The sequence below is a fragment of the Terrapene carolina genome, unplaced genomic scaffold (assembly GCF_002925995.2).
Source record: "Terrapene carolina triunguis isolate 2854851 unplaced genomic scaffold, T_m_triunguis-2.0 Scaffold139, whole genome shotgun sequence".
Lineage (NCBI taxonomy): Eukaryota > Metazoa > Chordata > Testudines > Emydidae > Terrapene > Terrapene triunguis.
Window position 1 is genome coordinate 5583860 of NW_020664490.1, and position 23529 is coordinate 5607388.

Here is a 23529-nt window from a genome sequence, read left to right on the forward strand (position 1 = left end):
CAAGATGTCTGTTTCCAGTTTGATCACTCTGGGCAAGATCATGGTTCACCTTCCTGATCCATGCTGGGGAGTGTGGGAGTGCAGGCTACCCGCATTGTCAGTTACAGAGCAGCTGCTTCTGTGCCACTACACCCCCTCCAGTGCAGGTGGGCATGGGAGTGGGCAAGCAGGGGTCACAATTGGGTCCCTGGTTAGTTTGTGGGCCAGCTACTTACTGCCCCTTACTTGGGACTTGTGCTACATTATGATACAGTCTTTACATGGTCACATACTATTTTTTCCACATTCCCCCGCTCCCCACACACATACTCCCAGTGCACAGGATGGAAGGTGCTCACTGTATGAGCAGCTATTCAATATTTTGTTTTATCCTCATTGTTCACTGTGTGGCCCCGGCCTTATTAACTACATACAATTCAAATCCCTCTTTGAAGATGGAATTATTAATTTCTAATGAGTTTGTTGGTGGTGCTCATCACCATGGTATCTGAGTGCTTCACAAATATTAATTAATTTTTGTAATACCCTCTGTCAAGTGAGGTGGTATTTTTATTCCCATTTTACAGATGAGGAACTGAGGCACTAGTATCCACTAGTTTCAGGTGCTGTAACAGGGTGATCTGTCCTGTTAAGGGCAGTGGGTCCTGGGGCCAGCCAGCCCTGTTCTAAAGCATGGCACCTTTAATTCAGTTATTCAGGAAGAATCAGCAGACCAAGCTGGGAAGGGGGGCCAAATACCAGAATCAGGTGACCACCTCCAGAGCATTGTGAAGGACCACTCTTAGCTCAGTGGAGGGGAAAGCCAAGAGTCAGGAGAGATGACCCTGAGGGGGTAGAATCAGAATCTTGATCGGCCAGGGAGGCCTGCCAGGATTAAAGTACAGCCCCAGGAAAGAAGGGCTGTGGATACACTGTTCACAGGGGGAAGGAATTTTAGCTGAGGACTGGAGCTAAAAACACTTGAGGGAAAAGACTTTTCAGAGGCCAGGCCTGTACATAGGAAGAAGCTCTAGGAAGGAAAGGTAGAATGAGCTTGAGTTTGAATTATGTGGCATATAGCCCAGTAGTTTAGGGTTCCCAGGGTCAAGAACCCACAGTAGAGGTTAGGTGTGTGTTCTCCCAATGCTGCCACCCTAGTAGGGATGCAGCAATCCTTGCTACTAAGGGGAAAGAAAAGGGACTGACCAGAGCCCAGGAGGGCTGGAAGTTGAGCCCAAGAGAAGGGCCAAAGACTGTTGTATGGAACAGTCAGACCCTGTGGACAGGGGCTGTGCCTGGCCCAGGGCCCAGGGTGGAAAACTGATGTTGGTGTTTTACTTTGGACTTTGGTTACCCTGGAAGGGGTGGTATTGTGTACCCTAGCCAGAAGGCTAAGTCACCTCTATAACTGAACCTTGCTGAAGATGTAGAGGACTACTGGAGACGAAGGGAAGTTGAGGCAGGGTGATTGCAGTGCCACACCCTGAGGGGGTATGTTCTGGTACTGCTGCCTGTCAAATTTCAAGTCCTTGCTCCAAAGCATGGAGGCCAGTAGAATCTTTCAATGAAAGGGCTACAAGAATCTTATTTTACATGGGCCATATAATATAATTTTCCCTTGTATGCAGTGTATTTGTAGCCAGGCCAGTGCCACCTTTTATTGTCTCTCACCAACAGAAGTAGGTCCAATAAAAGATATTACCTCACCCACCTTGTCTCCATAATTTTCCCTTATCTCATTCTCAGAAAAGGTTGAACCAAAAGAATGAATGAATAAATAAATAAATAAATCACCAGAGCACAGACACCCAACTAGGAAAAGCTTGTCCTGAATGTAAAGTTTATTATATGTAAAGATTGTAAAGTCTTATAATGGAAAATGCTGGGAAACCTTAACGATATGCATCACTACCAGGTCTGTTTAGAATTAGCCATACTGTGGACGTTTCAGCTGCTAACCTGCACTTACTGCTGACTTTTCAAGTGGTTGAAGCTTTCTTCATCACATCGGTTTATACATAGAGTGAGTAGGAGATATTTATTGCATACCATGGCATATGTAATCAGAAGCCTAAAATTACAGGAGTCAGGAGCTTTAACAGGATATATCAGTTCATTCTTTAAAAGCACCAAATAGCGAATGCAGAATACCATGGGCCGAAACCAGCCTTGTAATCAAATACAACTCCACTGAAGCCAATCAAATTACACCCTATCTACATTTGTCCCAAAGTACAAACCGTAAAAATGGACTCAATCCACAAACAGCAATTTTGTCTCACTAAAATAGAGCGATTGTGTGTGGAATTTTTTTTAAACAAACTTTTACTGTATTTGCTGAGAAATGATCAGGCAAGTCCTCCTGGATTCCACCAGAGGATTCATTTTAAATCTGTGATCATCTTTTCATGTCTGCAGCCCTGCTGTCTTACCTATAGATCACTGTCAATAAAGATTAACACAAGCAGTTTGAAGCCTTGGCAAAACTAACTCAGCTTATTAAAAATGCATGGTCTCTATATTCAAAGAATTTCTCTGTTCTTTCTGTTTAGGAATTTGTTGTTGGTCTATTCACTGCCAGTTATAAACAAAATGATAGGAAGTGTATAATGAAATCTGGCTGAAATATGCTCATATGAGGAGAAAAGGTAACCAGATCTTAACCAGGAAAACAATCTCATACCTAAAAGCTCCAGTAAAGCTACTGCATTGATTAATTTTGAAAAATTAAGATAATTTACTTTTATAAGTTCATACAAGTAAGGCATCAGGAATGAGACATAAGTAATAAAAACCTGAATTCTAAAATAGAAAAGTAGGCATATAAGTATAATACAAAGAAAGAAGAATGTCATTGAAGATTTAATGGTGGAAAATGAGGCTACATTTATGGTGAGAAATGTAGAGCAAAGATAAAATGCTCACGCCTGGTGTACACTAGGAAATTAGATAGGTATAACTGCGTTGCTCAGGGGTGTGAAAAATCCACACCCCTTGAGTGACAGTTAAACTGACCTAACCCCTGGTATAGACAGCGCTAGGTCGACAGGAGAATTCTCCCCTCAGGGCGGTGAATTACGCTGACAGAAGAACCCCTCCTGTCGGCATACGTTGTGTCTTTGCTGAAGTGCTACAGCAGCGCAGCTGCAGCGTTTTAAGTGTGGACAAGCCCTAAATATCTACAATATCTGTCTTATCAGAATTTCAGTATAAAATATGCAAAACCCTAAAAGATTCTAAACTGATTTCTGTAATAGTTTAAGGCCAATCTTACGTATTTTGGAATATTAAAGATGTGCTTATGAACCTGTTTGGATCAAAGCTCCTATAGCCACGCATCCTCTAAATGCTTATAATTGCTGAAAAGATATGGGCTTGTCATATTAAATACATTGTAATTTACGGCAGAATTCATTAATCAGTAGATATACTTCTGCATATGTAATTTTTGATTAATTTTTTAAATAAATTTAGCCCTGATTTTCAAGCCACTCCCTCCTCCCCCAAATCCCTAACTGGTTCACACTGGAAAATATTAAAGGGTCCTTAACAGAGAATTATGATTTATATTTTAAAAGAAAAGTCTACAAAAGTTGGACTCCAACCCAGAGTGCTAATTGGGGGCAATAGTGTAAATGTGTCTTAGCAAATTGTGGAGAAGTGAACACCCATAAGTATGTGACATTGCTGTGTTCTTTTATCCCAAGTCATGGAAAGCAGCCCACAGCCTGAAGAGGTGGACTCGGGGCAGGTCTACACTTAAAGTGCTGCAGCAGTGCAGCTGTAGCGCTTAGTGAAGACGCTACCTAAGCCGACGGGAGAGCTTCTCCCATCAGCATAGGTACTCCACTTCCCTGAGAGTTGGTAGCTATGCCACCAGGAGAAGTCCTCCCATTCACATAGTGCACTCAGAGGGTGGATTTCAGTTAAACTGACATAAGTTTGTAGTGTAGACCGAGCCTCAGTGGGACTACACATGTGTGTGTAGCTAAGCACATGTATAGGTCTTTGCAGGTTCGTGGCCTTTATGTGGAGAATTTGCTCTGCTGTTGTTTGTGGGGCTGTGACTTTCATCAGCATTCAGACAACAGCCTGGGACATGAATCCTGAAAGTTTCATGAATTGGACCACACATTTGTCAAAAATGTTTCTCTCTTTTAAGAAGCTTCAGTTTCAAGGAGCAGAAACAGCACCATGTGATTTAGGTTACCTACTACTTACATAACATACATACAGACATCAATAATGAATAACAAAAGCCAAAGTGAACAGTTTGTGATTAGCCCGTATGCTGATGTTTTCATACCAAACTATCTGGCAAATGCTTATGAATAGCAAATAAATTCATAGGACTCAGGGTCATTTTGTGAACAAATAAGGCCAAGTTTCTTTGTATTTATTCATCACAATGAATCTGAACATATTAATCTCAAATGAGATTATTTTTCTGATGAAATTAGGAAAAAGTACTTTTAACTTTGTTTCTAATTGTTTCATTCATTATGGTGTAAGAATTAAATTCTCCACATTATTGTAATAAAAGACAACTTGCCCATTCAAGAAACGTTGCTAGAGATGAGTGTCTTTGTTTAAAAAAGAAGAGGTCTAGTTTATCTTCAAATAAGGAATATTTTAAATAACATCCAACAAAAATTCCCTTTACTCATTTCCTTGGCACATCATTCTCAATAGAGAATGTGAGGGAAAGGAGATTTACCTTTCAGGTGTTAATAGTGTCACTTTATTTTCACTACTTGAGGCTTTTTCTGAGAGCAAGGGTCAGCGGTGTGTTGCATTTGGCTGGGTTGTGAATGAAATTTTTATTCCGTGGCTAGTGATCAATAGGCTCAGACCATCACATTTTGAATCTCCCATGCTGATCTCAAACCAGCAACCACAAAAAGGAGAAATTAGTCATAGTCTTTACAAGCAAATGTGAGCTCCTTGTTTCCTGGATATGTGAATACACTGCAGTGATATCTGTTTCATTTATTTCTCTATAGGTTGGGAAAAGGCCTATGAAAGAAGAATTCTGTTCTCCGCCATATACCCACTATGAGGTATCTCCAAGTTTTTATCGATCTGCCATGATACTTAAACCACAGTTAGGACTGGGTGCGGTTTCCAGGTTGCCCTCTGCAAAAAGTAGGATTTTGATTGCAAGTCAAAGGTCCTCAGATAGCTGCCTCCATCAGCCAGGACAAATAACAAATGCTTCCAGCCTTTATCATCCTGAGGCTTCAGGTAAACTACAAACACTTCCTGTCTTTTAACTATCATCAGTAATTATTTTTTTAGACAGGCATATGACAAAACGAGCAATACCTTGGCCTGATACCAGAAAGCTCTAATATCACTCTACAAGGTGCCTTTATCCAGTCTGAGGTAAGGCTCTGCTGACTAAGGAGCCTGGGACTTGTAGGAAGGTTACTGGGTCTCTTGCCAAGGAGGAAGGATCAGTTTCAGGACCAGTCATTACAGTGCTTGTGTACCTGATCTTCCTCCTCCCTGTAGGTGTCTTAAATGTCTTATCTGCAGTAGTCGGAGGCTAGTTACCTTTGCTGTTGTAGCAGGGAAGTTAATTGAACACTTTTTTCCCCATCACAAAAGTCTTTTTTAGAATTTACTATCTCATTCTGTCCCCTCCCCCATAACACTGTGTTCTGTTCTGATGTGCCTCACAGTGTTAAAATATGCTGGCAGAGAAGTGACATTTACTACAGTCCTGATCTTCTGAAGGCCTGACACAGACCTCTTCTGTGCCAGAACATTGAACACAGCGCAAGATCAAGCAGACTAATGGGGTGGGGGGTGGGGAGAAGAGAACAATAGAAGAATGTGAGGGAAAGAGTCAAACACAGCGGGACAGAAATAATCCTCCTCCTCAGACCTTACACAATTTATAAATAATGGCTTTCATCCTGAAGGATATCAAAGATTTTTAAAATGTGTATATATATATATATATATATAGGATCTGGTTCACAGACCACTGAAATGCAGCCTTCTCTGGAATGGAACATGGCAACCACTTAACAGCATACCACACTACATAGAAATGTAGGACAAGAAGTAAAGCTGTAGCTAAAAACTCCCAAAGGTATTTAGGTAGGCAGAATGGAATATGACCCCAGCATTGAGCTTAACACCACCTCTGCCCTTGAAAAGAGTGCCGTTTGATAGTTAAAAAGCACACATTGTCTGGATCTTAGTTTTGCATCTCATCAGAAAGTCAGTACCTCCAGCAGCACAGTGCCTCCTATCGCCATCTTGGTGAAATTGGTGCTGTATTGCCTCAGTACCTGGATTTTTTTTCTCTGTGGCCCTATTTGCAAATATTAGCCAAGCCCATCTCTGCATAACTTCTGAGAATTTACAAGATCACAGAATAAGGTAGTAAAGCTGTAAGTGACACAGGAATATAGGGGGAGCAGAGTGGAGGGCAAGGAAACTAGAAACAATACTGACTCTGACAGGAGATGTAAGAGCTTGAAGGAAGGGAAGGATGAGACAGTCCTTAAAAGGTGGAAACTCAGAGACATCGTAAGTGTATGGGGAAGGGAAACACAGGGAATGGGCATGCTAACATATTTAGTCACTTATCTGATGGTTCAAATGAATGATTTTTATTCACCCTCTTCATACATAAAATTATTTTATTCACTCTGTACTTTTCATTTTGCAATCCCTGCTTTTGCCAATCCATTTTTTTGTTCATTCAAGGACATGCTGTCTTCCATGTATTAGACTTGTCTAGATTATGCATTGTGTCTTACTTCATTAAAGTGTTGTTGTAGCCATGTTGGTCCCAGAATATAAGAGAGAGAAGGTAGGTGAGGTAGACACCAAAAACCATGGACTTTAATAGGGACACTGATTTTATGGCTAATTATAACAGTTTGTACCGCACCACATTGCCTGCTACCTTTAATTGCCCAATTAAACAATCTGTGCTTAACAATCTAATGTCCAGTTGCCCACTTCATTTCAAGTGACTGGCTCCAACACGTTATGCCTTCTGCTTAACAATCTATCCCAACTTGTGTTTAACTCAGACACTCTGGATTGGGCCTCCTCCCCCAGACCAGAAGAAGAGCTCTGTGGAGCTCAAAAGCTTGTACTTTCCACCGCAAAAGTTGGTCTGATAAAAGATTTTACCTCACCTACCTCATCTCTTACTTTATGGAACACCATTTGGAAATCCAAGCAGTATCTGTCTGTGCCTCGCCTCTGTTTCTTTTCTGTAATGTCATCTTAAAATTTCTAACTGAGAAGCTTTATCCCTTATGAAACAGTTGGCCATTAATTATCACGTCATATTTTTCTAGTTATTTTGTGATCTCATCACTGATTATCTCTAGGATCTTGTCTGCCACCAAGGCCAGAGTTAATTCCTTTGCTCCCCATAGCTTCCTTCTTAAAGAATTTCATTATGTTTGCATCTCTCCAGCCCATTGTTATCTCACCACTTTCATAGATACTATTAAAAATAACTCTGCTAATGATCTGTTGTGCCATCTCCCTCTGCATCTTGATGTGTAACCCATCTGTTTTTATTGATTTTTAAATGACACAAAACTTGTTCTGGAGTGATTGCCTAATGCCTTTAATTTTTCATTGTGTTGCCCCAGACACGTTATTTTCATTTCTGTCATCTCACCTCCAATTTCCCTTATGAGCAGTGAGATAAAGAACTTGAATTTTTCTGCTGGATCTTCTTCCTGTGTTGTTAAGTTCTTTCCACTGTTCTCTAGTGATTCACTGGCTTTCCTTATTGATCTATTCTTTTTATTTATTAAAAGTATCTTCTATTGTTTTCCTTTACTTCCTGGGCAATGCCTCTTTTATTTGCAGTATTTTCTTTCCTTAATACCCATTCAGTATTGGTTAGTATTTTTCTTTGTCATCTTTATAGTTTGGATCCTTAAGTCTTATACAACCCGTTTTTCCCCTTGACAGCTTTTTGACTTCTTAAGCCATCTTTATCCGTCTTTTTTTTTCACCGTGTCTCTGAAAAGGAATATATTGCTTATGAAGTATGGCAGAGTGACAGCATGGGAAAATGATGTCCTTTAACCATGGAACAGACATAATATAAGCAGTGGCAATGTAAGCTTCCGCACAGCTTTCTAGCAATATGTTTCACTCTCTAGAACAAACTGAGGCTCAGTCTACCATTCGTGCCTATTCTATCCTTTGCTATCAATGATTAGACTGCCAATAAAAGTATCAATTAGCAATAATTGTGAGAACGATTCTTGTATTGTGGACACCTCTCTATTAGAACCCAATCTTCTTTCATCCAAACCACAAGCCATCATATAGTAAAAATTGTTTCAGTTCACTTGATGGCACATATGATTTGGTAATTTGATACAGAGCTTTTACCTCTCAGTCATCTCTTCAGATCCAGCTCAGGTGAACAGTTGCTGAACCCCATTATTTTCTGATAGCCATTGAACAGCTCATGTGAAATGCGCATTTGGAGTCAGTACAGTTCTCACAACTGCCAGTTTGGCTGGCTGGCTTAGTTGTGTCTGTGCCTCAGTGGATCACAGCTGATGGCTTGTCTGCATTACTGGCTGGATCGACGGGCAGCGTCTAGTCTAGATGTGATAAATCGACTGCCGAGCACTCCCCCGTCGACTGCGGTACTCCACCAGGGCAAGAGGCACAGACGGAGTCGATGGGGGAGCATCAGCTGTTGACTTACTACAGTGAAGACACCGTGGTAAGTAGATCTAAGCACATCGACTTCAGCTACGTTATTCACATAGCTGAAGTTGTGCAACTTAGATTGATCCCCCCCCCCAGTGTAGATCAGGCCTGAGAATACCAAATTCAGGACACAGTGCTGAGAAATAGGGCACCCCAAACTGGTGGTTATTCTATCATTAGATTATACCAAGCCAGTAACAAAAGTGAACTTCTGTGTCACCACACTGGTTAACAAGAAGTCAAAAACACAATCTCTTTAGAGATTCCAGCCCTTGGCTCACCACCCAGACACTGGACTTTATGATGAGTGGTTACTGAAAACCAGTTTAATCAGAATTAGGGTCTGTAGCGAAGCCTGACTCAGTGTGGCGCCTTCTGCTGGTTGTCCTGGGAATTAGCTCTTCACCAGGTTCAGAGTGCCCCTACTGGCCAGTGTCTCACCTGCCGCTGGCCCTGTGTCCCTTCTGGACCTCAGTGCCCTTTACCCTGGGGTTTTGCCCCAGCAGTAACCCACCATCTGGGTCTCCCCTCCCAGAGTAACCCCCAACCCTCTATCCCCACCTTGCCTCAGTGGTTACTGCCAGTCATCCTTTAGCCCCCGCTCCCTGGGGCAAACTGCAGTCTGTAAACCACTCATCACTGGCAAGGGGGGGTTGGACCGGCTGCCTTTGCCTAACCCCACGCTACACCTCTGCAGCCCCAGTACCTCTGTAGGCCTTGCATAAGGCCTGCAGCCTGGAGAGTTGCCAGGCTGGAGCTCTCCAGCTCCTCTTGCCTTTCCCCAGCATTACTCTACTCAGGTTCCCTTGTCTCCCAGGCAGCCAGGAGGGGGAATGTAGTGAGCGGGGGGCAGGGCCTCAGGGAAGGGGTGGGGCAGGGAGTGTGGCCTTGAGGAAGGGGCATGGCTAGGGTGTTCGGTTTTGTGGGATTAGGAAGTTGGCAGCCCTAATGCCCTTACATGCTTTGATGACTCACAGAGGCAGCCATCCCCTGTTCTTCCTGAGGCATCCACAGGAAAGGCTTACTGGGTGGGATAAATTTCTTAAAAGGCCCATTGTGAGCTGACTGTCCTTAATGGGCCATCAACACATAGTTCTCTGGCCCTAATATAAATTCTCTCTGGGGGGTGTTACCCAGAAATGTAAAATACCAATCCATAGCCAATATTCATAACTTCAGATACAAAGATGATACATGCATATAAACAGGATAATCATACTTAGCAAATCATAACTTTTCCATTGACACCTTATGTGACTTGCTTTGTACAAGATTTGTTGCCACTGTAGAACAGTGGTAGCAATAATGATACAAATGGTCATATTCAATCATACAGCATCACTTTAGTGAAGAAGACAAGGAAGGAATGGGCCTGAAACTACTGTCTCAGATCCAGAAGGATTAAGGCACATTGGTGAAGCAAGATTGGGAAGCTTGCACTGTTGCTGTATGTGTAATGTGAAAAAATAGAGAACTTCATTGTCTAAGCCTGTCAAGCTGGCACTTTTGCATATGCTAAATCCACTAAAAATTTGCTCTACCGAGTCTATGTAAATGGTTGCGTTTAGCTCTCACTTTTGCACTGGAAGTGAGGAGTGGAATTCCATTTTGTTTTTTCATAGTTTTTCAAGCATCAGTTTATAATTTGAAATGAAAAGCGCAATCTAGCAGAACCCATCCCATCCAGAGAACTGAGTCTGACATACAGATCTGATAGATTAATATCAGTATTTGCTTTGTTTGAATCTAACTTTTTTATGGGTCAGAACAAACATCTCCAGGAATTTGACACCTTTTATCTCTTTCTGTCAACTTATTTCCCTTAATTTGACAGGCTGTTGTGGTGTTATGTTTAATTATTTCCTTTTATCTGCCTTATTGTTTTTTTATGTGGTATTAGAGCAACAGGATGAAATGTAGCTTAGATAAACTTAATATAATCAAATGAAGCATACACACATAAAACAAAGCACTTTCCTTGATATAAATGAAGGCAATGTTTTGTTCTTAAAAGTGCATATTTATAAGTTTGCTTGATTAAAGCATAATCAGCTGTGGTATAAGTAGTGTTTCCCCTTGCTAGGCTACCATTACTACAAGCAAGAAACTCTAGTTAGCACCCACTTGAGGGCTGATCTTGAGCCCTTAATGTGACAAGCCTTTCACTGATTTCAGTCTTGCAGGATTAGGTTTTCGAGTGGTGGAAATGGAAGGAACTAGCCAGTCCCACAGTGTGATGTACTATACTACTACACGAATCTGCCTTCCCACAGTACAGTAGCCAGGGCAGAACCAGTGCCTTGTAATGGAGATTTTATTCCTCTCCGCTCTGCCTTCCCTAGTACAACAACTCTTTTAACCAGCCTTGGTGGTGCTGCACGGCACTGAGTATTTCGGCTCTCAGACAATAACGATAATGAAGACAGTACTGTCTCTAAAGCAGTTGAGCATTAAATCCCTGAACTCCTGCTATCAGACAAGCCACAGAGCAATGCATTAAGGGTCTTGTTAGTTTCAAGCAGTTATAGTTTTCATTGGATTACTGCACTCCAGTAAGGTAGTGTTGTGGAAGGGAAATCTAATAATGAATGGTATTGTGTATAATGCTGGTAAACATCACACGATGAGGCTAAAAATGTGATTGAGTTGATTACAATTCTGTATGTGTAATATATTCAATCCATGGCGCACCTCTGCATGTGTTATACTGTCATTTTCGTATTTAGTGGTACTGCTCTTTAGAAATGCTTAAATGGATGACTAACTTTAAGAAGAGGATATATAGTGGGTAGGCAAGGATTAAGAAAGTGTTATTGTTATGGGGAAAAGTGCTCAACGCTATAGGAGGTATAGTAAGTCAATGAATTGTGATGTATTCAAAGGGAGTTGGGTGTCATTCTCTCTCTCTGAGAGCTTAACACTCATTTATTCTGCATAAATTTTCCTTACCTCTTCTACAAGAGCCATCAAGTGTTGAACAAGTATTTAATGACACTTTACACTATGTCTGTAATGTATAAATTGTTAATATACTTTTCTCTGTTATGAAGACTTTTTGGAGCAAATATGGTAATGTTTGTGTGAATTGGCTGATTTTGATTGGCAGACTATCTGACTTTGAAAAGTAAAATAATGATCCCTTGACCATCTTTTAAATTAAATTAAATGTCTACTATTTTTTCCTGATGTTTATGAATATTTTTTCCTTGTACAATGTGAGTTAATTAAATTTTCCCCCCTTTTAGTTTATGATGTTTACCATTTTAATGGCTTATAGGATTTTGTGGGAATCTTGAACCAACTCCACACAACTGAAATTGAATCAAAGCAAAATCTGTTCTTAATAAAAGGATAGTCAAAGCGCTTATACTTTTCTCTCTGTTAATGAGTTGGGGCCCAATCCTGACAGGTGCTCAGCACCCCCATCTAGGTGCCAAGAGTTTCCAAGTCCCACTGGAGATGCATTTTTTTTCAAGAGATAGAAACAGGACTGTATTTTTCTCTCTCACATGTATATACACACACACATATGTAAAGTACATCACTAGTGCCACTATGTCTCCTTCTGTGTCTTCTTTATTTTTTATGTTGTCACTCAGGGCTACTGAATATCAAATGAGAGTTGAAGATAAGAATTGCACTTTGAAGTTGCTTCCTGTAATTTTGTATTTATGCTATTCAGGCTTCAATTTTATTCACTTGTTCTGCAATCTGATAAACCTGGGTCTGGGGGCAGATCTGAGTTGTTGAGCTTCTTAGTTTTTTGAAGAGAGAGATCACACACTCAGAATTCAAGGAGGAATATGTTATAGTGCTCTGTTCTGTATCTCCTAGTTACTCCAGCATAATGATTCTGAACAGCATTGCCTACTTTTTCAGCTGGCAGAATGGTGATTTGTATGTTTTTGTGGAGATTTAGAAGTGTCTCAATATGACACGTCTTCAGAAGAATTATATGAAGGACAGTTATTGCCACCTTAGAAACCTAGCTCTATTCTCCTTCCCCTCTCTCAGCTAATACTGCCTGTTTAAAGTAAACAACCTGCAGTAATATTTTACATGCCATGTTCTCTGCCTGTCTCCATTGTTCTATGTCACATTGTAATTCTACACCTGGTGCCACAGACATTGTCAGTCACAGTATTGAAATACATTGCATCAATCTGTATTTTTGTACAGTGCAAGGAAAATGCTAAAGTGATTATTAAATACTAACTGCTTATGTACTGCTTCGATATCACCCTAGCGTAGAAAATCTGACAGGATGCATTTCCATGGGGAGTTAGGAAACAGAAAGAGAGGACTTAACATAATTCTATAATCAGTGTGTAAATGAAATGAAAAGGTGTGAAGGTGAAAGTGGATAATGAAAAAGGAGAAACGTGGGATGAGACAAGAGTGAAAAAAGCAGAGGAGTTAGAGGAAGCTCTTAGGCCTGGTCTACACTAACCCCCCAATTCGAACTAAGGTACGCAAATTCAGCTACGTTATTAACGTAGCTGAATTCGACATACCTTAGTTCGAACTTACCGCGGTTCAGACGCGGTCCACACGCGGCAGGTAGGCTCCCCGTTGACTCCGCGGTACTCCTCTCGCTGAGCTGGAGTACCGCAGTCGACGGCGAGCACTTCCTGGTTCGACTTATCGCGTCCAGACCAGACGCGATAAGTCGAACCCGGAACTTCGATCCCCAGCCGCCGAACTAGCGGCTGGGTGTAGACCAGCCCTAAGTTAAGAAGGGAGGGAGTAAAGGCAGTTGGAAAGGGAGAGAGCTATCCATGGTGTGACATAATTGTAAGGGGACTACAGCCATTCTCCAAAATACATTCTAGCCATCTTCTTGAGGATTTCCGTTCAGTTAACTCCTAAGGCAGTTTCTCATGAGACTTTGCTTAATATCATCTAGCTTCTAGACACAGTGAGTGTGGAAATCTGTGATCCAGAACAGGCTTCAGGAATAGAGTCATAGGATGATAGAGATGTAGGACTGGAAGGGACCTTGAGAGGTCTTCTAGTCCAGTCCCACCTCCTTGTAACAACCTTTTATGTATTTGAAAACTATCATGTCCCTCCCACACACCCAGTCTTCTCTTCTCCAGACTAAACAAACCCAATTTTTAAAATTTTCCCTCATAGGTCATGTTTTCTAGACTTTTAATCATGTTTGTTTCTCTTCTCTGGACTTTCTCCAATTTGTCCACATCTTTCCCCAAATGTGATGCCCAGAACTGGACACAATACTCCAGTTGATGCTTAAGCAGTGCAGGATAGAGTAGAAGAATTACTTCTCATTTATTGTTTACAACACTCTTGCTAATACATCCCAGAATGATGTTCACTTTTTTTAGGGCTGTCGATTAACCACAGCTAACTCATGCGATTAACTAAAAAAAATAAATCGCGATTAAAAAAATTAATGGTGATTAATCCCACTTTTAATTGCACTGTTAAACAATAGAATACCAATAGAAATTTATTAAATATTTTTGGATGTTTTTCTACATTTTCAAATATATTGATTTTAATTACAACACAGAATACAAAGTGTACAGTGCTCACTTTATATTTTTTTATTACAAATATTTGCACTGTAAAAATGATAAACAAAAGAAATAGTATTTTTCAGTTCACCTCATACAAGTTCTGTAGTGCAATCTCTATCGTGAAAGTGCAATTTACAAATATAGATTTGTTTTTTGTTATATAACTACACTCCAAAACAAAATAATGTAAAACTTTAGAGCCTACGTTCCATTCAGTCCTACTTCTTAATCAGCCAATTGTTAAGACAAAAAAGTTTGTTTACATTTACAGGAGATAATGCTGCCCGCTTCTTATTTACAATGTCACCTGAAAGTGAGAACAGGCATTCGCATGGCAATTTTGTAGCTGGCATTGCATGGTATTTATGTGCCAGGTATGCTAAACATCCATATGCCCCTTCATGCTTCGGCCACCATTCCAGAGGACATGCTTCCATGCTGATGATGCTCGTTAAAAAATAATGTGTTAATTAAATTTGTGACTGAACTACTTGAGGGAGAATTGTATGTCTCCTGCTCTGTTTTACCTGCATTCTGCCATATATTTCATGTTATAGCAGTCTTGGATGATGACTCAGTACATGTTGTTCATTTTAAGAACATCTTCACTGCAGATTTGACAAAACACAAAGAAGGTACCAATGTGAGATTTCTACAAATAGCTATAGCACTCAATCCCAGGTTTAAGAATCTGAAGTGCCTTCTAAAAATCTGAGAGGGACGAGGTGTGGAGCATGCTTCCAGAAGTCTTAAAAGAGCCACACTCAGATGTGGAAACTACAAAACCCGAACCACCAATAAAGGAAAATCAACCTTCTGCTGGTGGCATCTGACTCAGATGATGAAAATGAACATGCATCGGTCCGCACTGCTTTGGATTGTTATTGAGCAAAATCCATTGTCAGCATGGACGCATGTCTTCTGGAATGGTGGTTAAAGCATGAAGGGACATAAGAATCTTTAGCACATCTGGCACGTAAATATCTTGTGACGCCAGCTACAACAGTGCCATGTGAACACCTTTTCTCACTTTCAGGTGACACTAAACAAGAAGCAGGCAGCATTATCTCCTTCAAAAGTAAACAAACTTGTTTGTCTGAGTGATTGGCTGAACAAGAAGTAGGACTGAGCGGACACGTAGGCTCTAAAGTTTTCCATTGTTTTATTTTTGAATGCAGTTATTTTTTGTACATAATTCTACATTTGTAAGTTCAACTTTCATGATGAAGACAATGCATTACAGTACTTATATTAAGTGAATTGAAAAATACTATTTCTTTTGTTTATTACAGTGCAAATGTTTGTAATAAAAATAAATTTAAAGTGAGCACTGTACACTTTGTATTCTGTGTTGTAATTAAAATCAATATATTTGAAAATGTAGCAAAGATCCAAAAATATTTAACTAAATTGTATTCTATTATTAAACATCGTGATTAATCGCACAATTAATCGCAATTAATTTTTTTAATCGTGCGATTAATCATGATTCATTTTTTAATCGCTTGACAGCCCTACTTTTTTGTTACACTGTTGACTCATATTTAGTTTGTGATCTACTATGACCCCCAGATCCTTTGCAGCAGTACTCCTTCCTAGGCAGTCATTTCCCATTTTGTATGTGTGCAATTGATTGTTCCTTCCTAAGTGGAGTTTTTTTCATTATCCTTATTGAATTTCATCCTATTTACTTCAGACCATTTCTCCAGTTTGTCCAGATCATTTTGAATTTTAATCCTATCCTCCAAATCACTTGCAACCCATCCCAGGATGGTATCATCCTGGGCTTTATAAGTGTACTCTCTATGCCATTATCTAAATCATTGATGAAGATATTGAACAGAACCAGACTCAGAACTGATCCCTGCGGGATCCCACTCGTTATGCCCTTCCAGCTTGACTGTGAACCACGCATAACTACTCTCTGGGAATGGTTTTCCAACCAGTTATGCACCCACCTTATAATGCTCCAGCTAGGTTTTATTTCCCTAGTGTGTTTATGAGAAGGTCATGCGAGACAGTATCAAAAGCCTTACTAAAGTCAAGAAATACCACATCTGCCACTTCCCCCCCATCCACAAGGCTTGTTACCCTGTCAAAGAAAGCTATTAGATTGGGTTGACGATTTGTCCTTGACAAATCCAAGCTGACTGTTACTTATCACCTTATTAACTTCTAGGTGTCTGCAAATTGATTGCTTAATTATTTGCTCCATTAGCTTTCCAGGTACTGAAGTTAAGCTGACTGGTCTGTAATTCCCTGGGTTGTCCTTATTTCCCTCTTTATAGATTGGCACTATATTTACCCTTTTTCAGTCCTCTGGAATCTCTCCCGCCTTCCATGACTTTTCGAAGATAATCACTAATGGCTCAGAATCTCCTCAGTCAGCTCCTTGAGTATTCTAGGATGTATTTTATCAGGTCCTGGTGACTTGAAGACATCTAGCTTGTCTAAGTAATCTTTAACTTGTTCTTTTGCTATTTTAGCCTCTGATCCTGCCTCATTTTCACTGGCATTCAGTAAATTAAATGTCCAATTGCTACTGAACTTTCTGGTGAAAATTGAAACAAAAAAGTTCTTCATCTTACTGCCAAAAGTAACCAGCAGCCAGTGTCCTCCCTGTGACAGAGCCATATCCCCCTTCCCCAGGGGCATGATAGCAATCCTCTCTAGCTCTCTATCCTGTAGCTTTCCCACCTGCTTCCTGAGAGATTCCACCAGCAGACACCTTTCACGCTGGACGGTCCCCCCAGCCTGGCTTTCTGAAAGTGGGAAATGCAGGCCATAGTCTCTGAAAATCCACACCAGGATCTGGGTAGAGGCATCCATGGTTAGCTTCTCTGTCTGGATTCAGGTGCAGGTGGAAGAGACAGGAGCAGCATTGGCACTGGTGATGTGGCCCTTCCTAACCACAGCGATTATATATTAGTTAACAGCTGACCTTCCTTCCAAAGTAATTCTTTCTCCTAAAATGTTAATTCCTGATATTTTTGAGAGAGAGAAGGATTTTAGTGCTAGCTGGAGGGCGAAATGGTGAGGAAGAGCAAGAAGTGTGGGAGGGCGGAGGAGCTGAGTGCTTAGAGAATTGGGAATGGTGACTGGTTGACCAGCCACCTGTCTCTCAGTATCGCTCTGCTCATCTGTCAGTTGTCTTATTGAAAGGACAAAGGCAGAGTTGGGGACCAGCTATCCCCTTCACCACAGGACTGCAGTGGCAGCCATTCTAACTTTCACTTGCTTGTTAGAGCTGGGCACAGTGGAACCAGAGGTGGCCATTCTCTCTTGCTGAATATGACAAAAGCAGAATTCCCGCTACGTGGAGAGTCCACCTTGCAGCAGAGCAGTAGCAGCTGGAGGAAGGAAAAGCAGTGTCAGCAGACAACTAAGTGGCCTTACCTTTTTCAGGGTGGTATTGCGTTCCCAATCTGAAGCCAGGGAGTCTCATGGGGAGTGTTATATTATCTGCACTGGCAGCTCCAGCAGAACCTTCCTGATCTGTACTTCAGTAAATTGCAAACATGGAAATCCAATGTGGATTTGTAGTCTATCTAAGTGCAAATTAACAAGGTGCAGTGAAAATTTCCTAAAGGAGGCCAATTGGGTTTTGTAGACTGGATTGTTCAGGAGCAGTAGCGTAGTTGAGGGCAAATGCAGGTAAACAGAGTTTATCCCTTTCTCATTTGGGGAACATGGTGTTTGCCACTGCCCAGCCTGGAACAGCAGAAAGGTCAGTTTACCCATTTCTCTTTTTTACCATTACACCACTGCTCAGCAGACTGCGAGACACATAGCTTTTGACTCTGGGTCACTGATTCAAATGTGACCCAGGTTTATTTGAAAACTTGTTACCGTTGGCTGTTTGGTGACCTCTTTGCCATTAATTGGTGGTCAGTCCAATGACTATTGTTTTGATTTTAGAAGCCAAACAGTCCTGGGCCTGGCTAGAACTTGGGTGGGAGAATACCTGGGAATCCAAGATACTGCACGCGGTCCAGTGACTCTTGTTCACATACAAGTAGCAAAACATCTTAAGGTCCATTTTAAGGTTTTTACTCAGATAAAAAACTCCTGGTGACCATACCAGGAAAATTACCAATCCTTGATTGGAACAATTGTTAGCAGTTCCAGAAGATTGAATTACCTTCTGTGTTCATCCAAAATATGCATGCAGCATCATTGATTGCTGTGTGACCTGGGACAGCTCACTTCACCCCTGCCTCAGTTTCTCCATATTTAACATGGGGGTAACCATTAGAGCTGGAGAACAACCGCTCCATTTTGTGACAACTTTCAAGTTTTTGATGTTTTTTTCCCCTCATTTGAATGAAAAGAAAACCTTGAATATTTTCATGAAAATGGAATTGTGTTGAACTGTCCATTTTTCAAATACAACACCTCCTATTTCAGTAGGAGGTGTTGAAAAGAGAGTAAGAGTATGTCTGCACTACAAACAGTCAGCTGCAGCACTGAAGCTACTCAACTCTAGCATAGACACTTACTATGACGACGGAAGAGGGTTTTCCATCACTGTAGTAAATCCATCCCCTCAAGCCTATGTCGACGGAAGAACATTTTTGTCGACCGACAGTTGTCTATTCCAGAGCTTAGGTCACCTTAACTATGTCTTTCAAGGGTGTACATTTTTCATACCCCTGAGTGACATAGCTAGGTTGACCTAAGTTTTAGGTGCAGACCTGCTGCCTGTGTGTGTTGGGTGAGGAGGTTAGGCTACTGGCGTGAGATGTAGAAAATCCAGTTTCAAGTCCCTGTTGTGGGAAAATGGTATGTTTGGGGGGAAATGTGTCACAAAAAAACAAAAACTTGAAGGGTCCTGAACTTCAAGGAGGGTTTCAGTTGTTGAGATACAGTTCCCTTGTATGCTTACCGAAATGTACACAGCCATTTTCTTTAACTTATTTGTTTGTTTTAGCTGAAACATTTTCAGATTTCACAGAGAGCTCACTTGAAAGTTATTGTTTAGTTATTTGCATGTATGGAGATGGAGTTTACATGCTGCACAAATGCTTAAAAATGATTGCTTGGTAGTTTCCTTGAGGCTTCTAAAGCACGTCTGTCTTGTGTTACCAATGACCACCTGCAGATGCTTTCTAGTTCCCAGATAGAAACAGCTGAAGTGTCACAGAAACTGACTCATGTAACGTACAGGCAACAATTCTTAATTCTATAATTAGCTTCAGGCAGGCAGACAGCTGGAAAGATTTTTGCCAGTTTTTGTTAGCTTATTTTGGCAGATTTTTATTAAAATGAAAGCTGCTCATTAAAATAACTTAATTCTTCTTGGAGTGCTTGCATGTGTCCGTTCCACTTCAGGTGTCTGCGCACCAGTGCGTTGGAGCCAGAGGACTTTTTCCCATAGCGGTTCCCATCAGGGCAGCATCCTTGTGCTGCCAGACGAGAATAAAAAGAGTCCAGGGCTTTTCATCCATGGCACTGTGTTACAAGATCTCCATCCAGGCACTGTTCTCTACCCGCCACCATCTTTGGTACCAGTACTGGTACCTAACGAAGTGTGGATGCTATCCCTTCCAGTTTCTGACCCTCCTGCTCTAAATGCTGGGTTTCAGAGTCATTCTCACTCTTTATTTGACCAACTAATATTTAATTAAAGTGAAAAAACTTCAGTAGGAGAGATTGAGGAAGATCTACCTCCCATAGTCCAGTGGTTAAGGTACTCAACCAAGAGATGGTTCAAATCTCTTCATCAGGCAGAGAGGGGATTTGAACTAGGTGTCTCCCATGTCCCAAATGAGTACCCTAATCACTGGGCTAAAGGGAGGTTCTCCGCCAGCTGTTTTGCAGCCTCTGAGTTAAGCAGCCTCTGAGCACACTACTGGATTGGGCCCTGCATGTGACTAAGGCGGAGGAACATCTATCTTCCCCTGTTCGTGAATCACTACCAGAGATAAGCAAACCCTTGCAATCCAAATTTAGACACCTGTCTCTGTGAGATGGGGCTTAGCACACACCCTTCTTGTTGGCATCTTCCATTGGCTAACTTAGATGGCTTCCTTTGTAGAGCGCAATCTAAGGGATGTGTCTCTCCTCTGTATTTGTCACTGGTACAACTGCTGCTGGAATCCTGTGTCTAGTTCTCGTGTCTACAATTAAAGAAGGATGTTGATATATTGGAGATGGTTCAGAGAAGAGCCATGAGAATGATGAAAGGATTAGAACACTTGCCTTATAGTGATAGACTGAGGGCATGGCTACACTTGCAGATGTAGAGCGCTGGGAGTTAAACCAGCCTTCGGAGACCGCAGCAGGGAAAACGCTGCTGTGTGTTTACACTGTCAGCTGGAAGCACACTGACGTGGCCACCTTAGTAGCTCTTGCAACATCTCAAAGAGCAGTGCACTGTGGTAGCTATCCCAGCGTGCAAGTGGTTGCAACATGCTTTTCAAATAGGGGTGGGGGGTGGAGTGTGACAGGGAGTGTGTTGTGTGTATATGGGGGGAGAGACAGTGTGTTTTGGGGTGCAGAGAGTATGTCAGCATGCTGTCTTGTAAGTTCAGACAGCAAGAGACCCCCCCTCTCCCGCTCCCCCGCCCCGCCTCTCTCTCTCACACACAGCATTTCACAGTAATGGTTTGCTTTGTCCCGGAGCAGATAAGCATGCCGGGTGTCAGAAACAGAGCTTTGAAAGGGGATATCTGCATTCCTGCAGATTTCAAAACAATGACAAGAGTGGCCACTTGACTTCAGGGGATTATGGGACATTTCCAGAGGCCAATCACAGCGCAGTAATGCAACATCTCGTTCACACTGACGCCCAGGCATTTCAGCCAGCTTTATGCTTCTCATGGAGGTGGAGTACCAGGAATGCTCCAGCTGCAGAGTCCAGGCGCTCTACATGCCTTGCCAGTGTGGACACGTTAGGGGGATCAGGGCTGCTTTAATGCGCTCTAACTTGCAAGTGTAGCCAAGCTCTGAGAGAGCTCAATCTAGTTAGCTTGACAAAGAGAAGGTTAAGGGGTGAATTGATTACAGTCTATAAGTACCTACATGGGAATAAATACTTAATAAGGGGCCCTTCAGTCTAGGCAAGAAAGATATAACACAATCCAATGGCTGGAAGTTGAACCTAGACAAATTCAGACTGGAAATAAGGCATAACTTTTTACCAATTAATGTAATTAACCATTGGAACAACTTCCTAAAGGTTGTGGTGGATTCACCATCACTGGCAATTTTTAGTTCAGGATTTGATGTTTTTCTGAAAGATAATTATTTTGGAACGGTCTCTGGCCTGTGTTGTAGGAGGTCAGAATAAATGATCACAATGTTCCTTTCTGGTCTTGGAATCTGATGTGGACATTTCCTTTCTTTTAAGAGTTTGGATGGGTGGGTGATTTCATTTAGCAACTTTATCTGGCTTTTAAAGAATCCTTTTCTTTGTGGGAATACAGCTTTATGCTGCCATTTTTGAAACAATTGTTCTACCATGTAGCTTCCAAAATCATAGATATATATATTTCTTTTAGCTTGCAGAATTAAAATAGGATTTAACGGTAGAAAGTGATACAATAACTCATTTATAAAAGATTTTATTTGCTTGTTAGTCCATTAATTGGATGGATTTTTGACTTCGTATGTTCTGATTCTCACTGTGTTTCACCTTTTGTAATCCATTGTGAACTGTAATAGTTTTAAATGTATATTTGGCTGAGGAGAGGCCAAGATACCCGTGTAGTTTAGGCAGCTTTTAATACTAATGTTCATTTTCATATTACGTTAATTTATTGATTTATTTTAAGTACTCTGCGATGTGTCCCGGTTTCCAAGTTTTAATACCAAATTGTTTCTTTTTTCAGTTGATCTAAAAAAAGGCCCGTGCCCAAATGCTGCAAAATCCAATCTCCCCAAGCCATGTCAATCTGGACTTCGTCCTCCTGGCTATTCACGCTTGCCAGCAGCTAAGCTGGCAGCATTTGGTTTTGTCAGGAGCTCGAGTGTATCCTCTGTCTCAAGCAACCAGTCAAATGACAGCGTTCAGAGTGATCAAAGCAGAACAACCAACCGTAAGTCAGAGAAAAAATGTTCTGTTTTTTAATATTAAAATGTATCCCAAATATGCTCAAAAGGGAGCCTGGATGGAAGGGTTATTTTAATCCTCGTGACACCTTAACAGTCTCTTCTGTTCCATAAGGTTAGGGGTTTAGAATTCTGATTTTTCCCATTTGAAAATGTTTAATAAATAATGATCGATGAATAATTACTAGAGATAAATTGCATAGAGGGGATTGCTCTCCCTATTGCAGAGGAAATTGCTTTAAAGGATGCACTTAATTCATTTTTGTACTCTATTTTTACTTATTTGGAGAATTTTCCTTCTTAAGTAAATAAATATAGATGTATTGGGTCAGCACACTGCAATCCTGGACAACAGGCATTTTAGGGGGAAAATTATATGCACTGAATAGTGTATTCTTTCTCATTTACTATTTTTCTGCACATCTCTTAATGTGTTGTGTGCTAAACTAGGTTGAGAAAGTTAATCAAATAATGCGAGGGGTACAAAATAGGATCAGAATTGGTTTCTTAGCCGTGGTCTCTTCTCCAGTCTTGGAAAGATCCCTTGGCTGAAATGTCATCTCAAATCCTATTTTCTGTAGCTAATGTTAATTTTATTAAGTACTAAATAACGCCGGCTGGAGTGTGCACTCTTTGTGACATACACACACGCCATGGGCTCAGGACATAAATGGAGATTGAGGATTTTTAATGCCAGTTTTTCTTTGAAGACTGGTTTCAGCCTGAACCATGTCAATTTCAAAGCAACTGTTATCAGCCTTGAAGTGGTTCAAATTGAATGTGCCAGATTGCATAAAATTCCAGAGGCTTTAGGATGCTGTTGGGTCCTAAATCTTTTAGATTTTATATTAATTTTTAAATGAACTACAGTAAATAAAAACAAAAATACACAAAAAATCCTCAGGATTTCTTCTTCTTTGCACCTTTTTATATGGGGTCATTGAAATGTAGGAGATTAATGCATCTAATGAGTTCTGACACACACAGTGGTTTTGAAAGCTAAACGTATCTTAGAATCCTTATTACACTGTTGGACTCCTCTTTATTCTTACCTGTCTCATAATGAATGTTCTTTTGTTCTGAAGTTTTTTGCCCTAATTTTGTGTGTTCATAAAATTTGTCTTTTATCAGGTACTATGGCCTTTGTAGGGTGGCAAAAAACTCATGTCACCACTGATTTAATCCAAGCTACTATGTTTCAGCTAGAAACTGTGTGCGTACAGCTGTAATACAACCT

At 41.0% G+C, this 23529-nt stretch overlaps 1 protein-coding gene across 1 annotated transcript in view; it reads left to right on the forward strand.

Annotated features, from left to right (window-relative positions):
- The window catches only part of LOC112124026 (microtubule-associated tumor suppressor candidate 2), a 304990-nt gene that overhangs the window by 2990 nt on the left and 278471 nt on the right, over positions 1-23529 (forward strand). Inside the window, exons 2-3 of the mRNA XM_026653527.1 lie at positions 4983-5223; positions 22073-22279. Coding sequence (XP_026509312.1) covers positions 4983-5223; positions 22073-22279 — 448 coding nt within the window. The remainder of the gene's footprint in view (positions 1-4982; positions 5224-22072; positions 22280-23529) is intronic.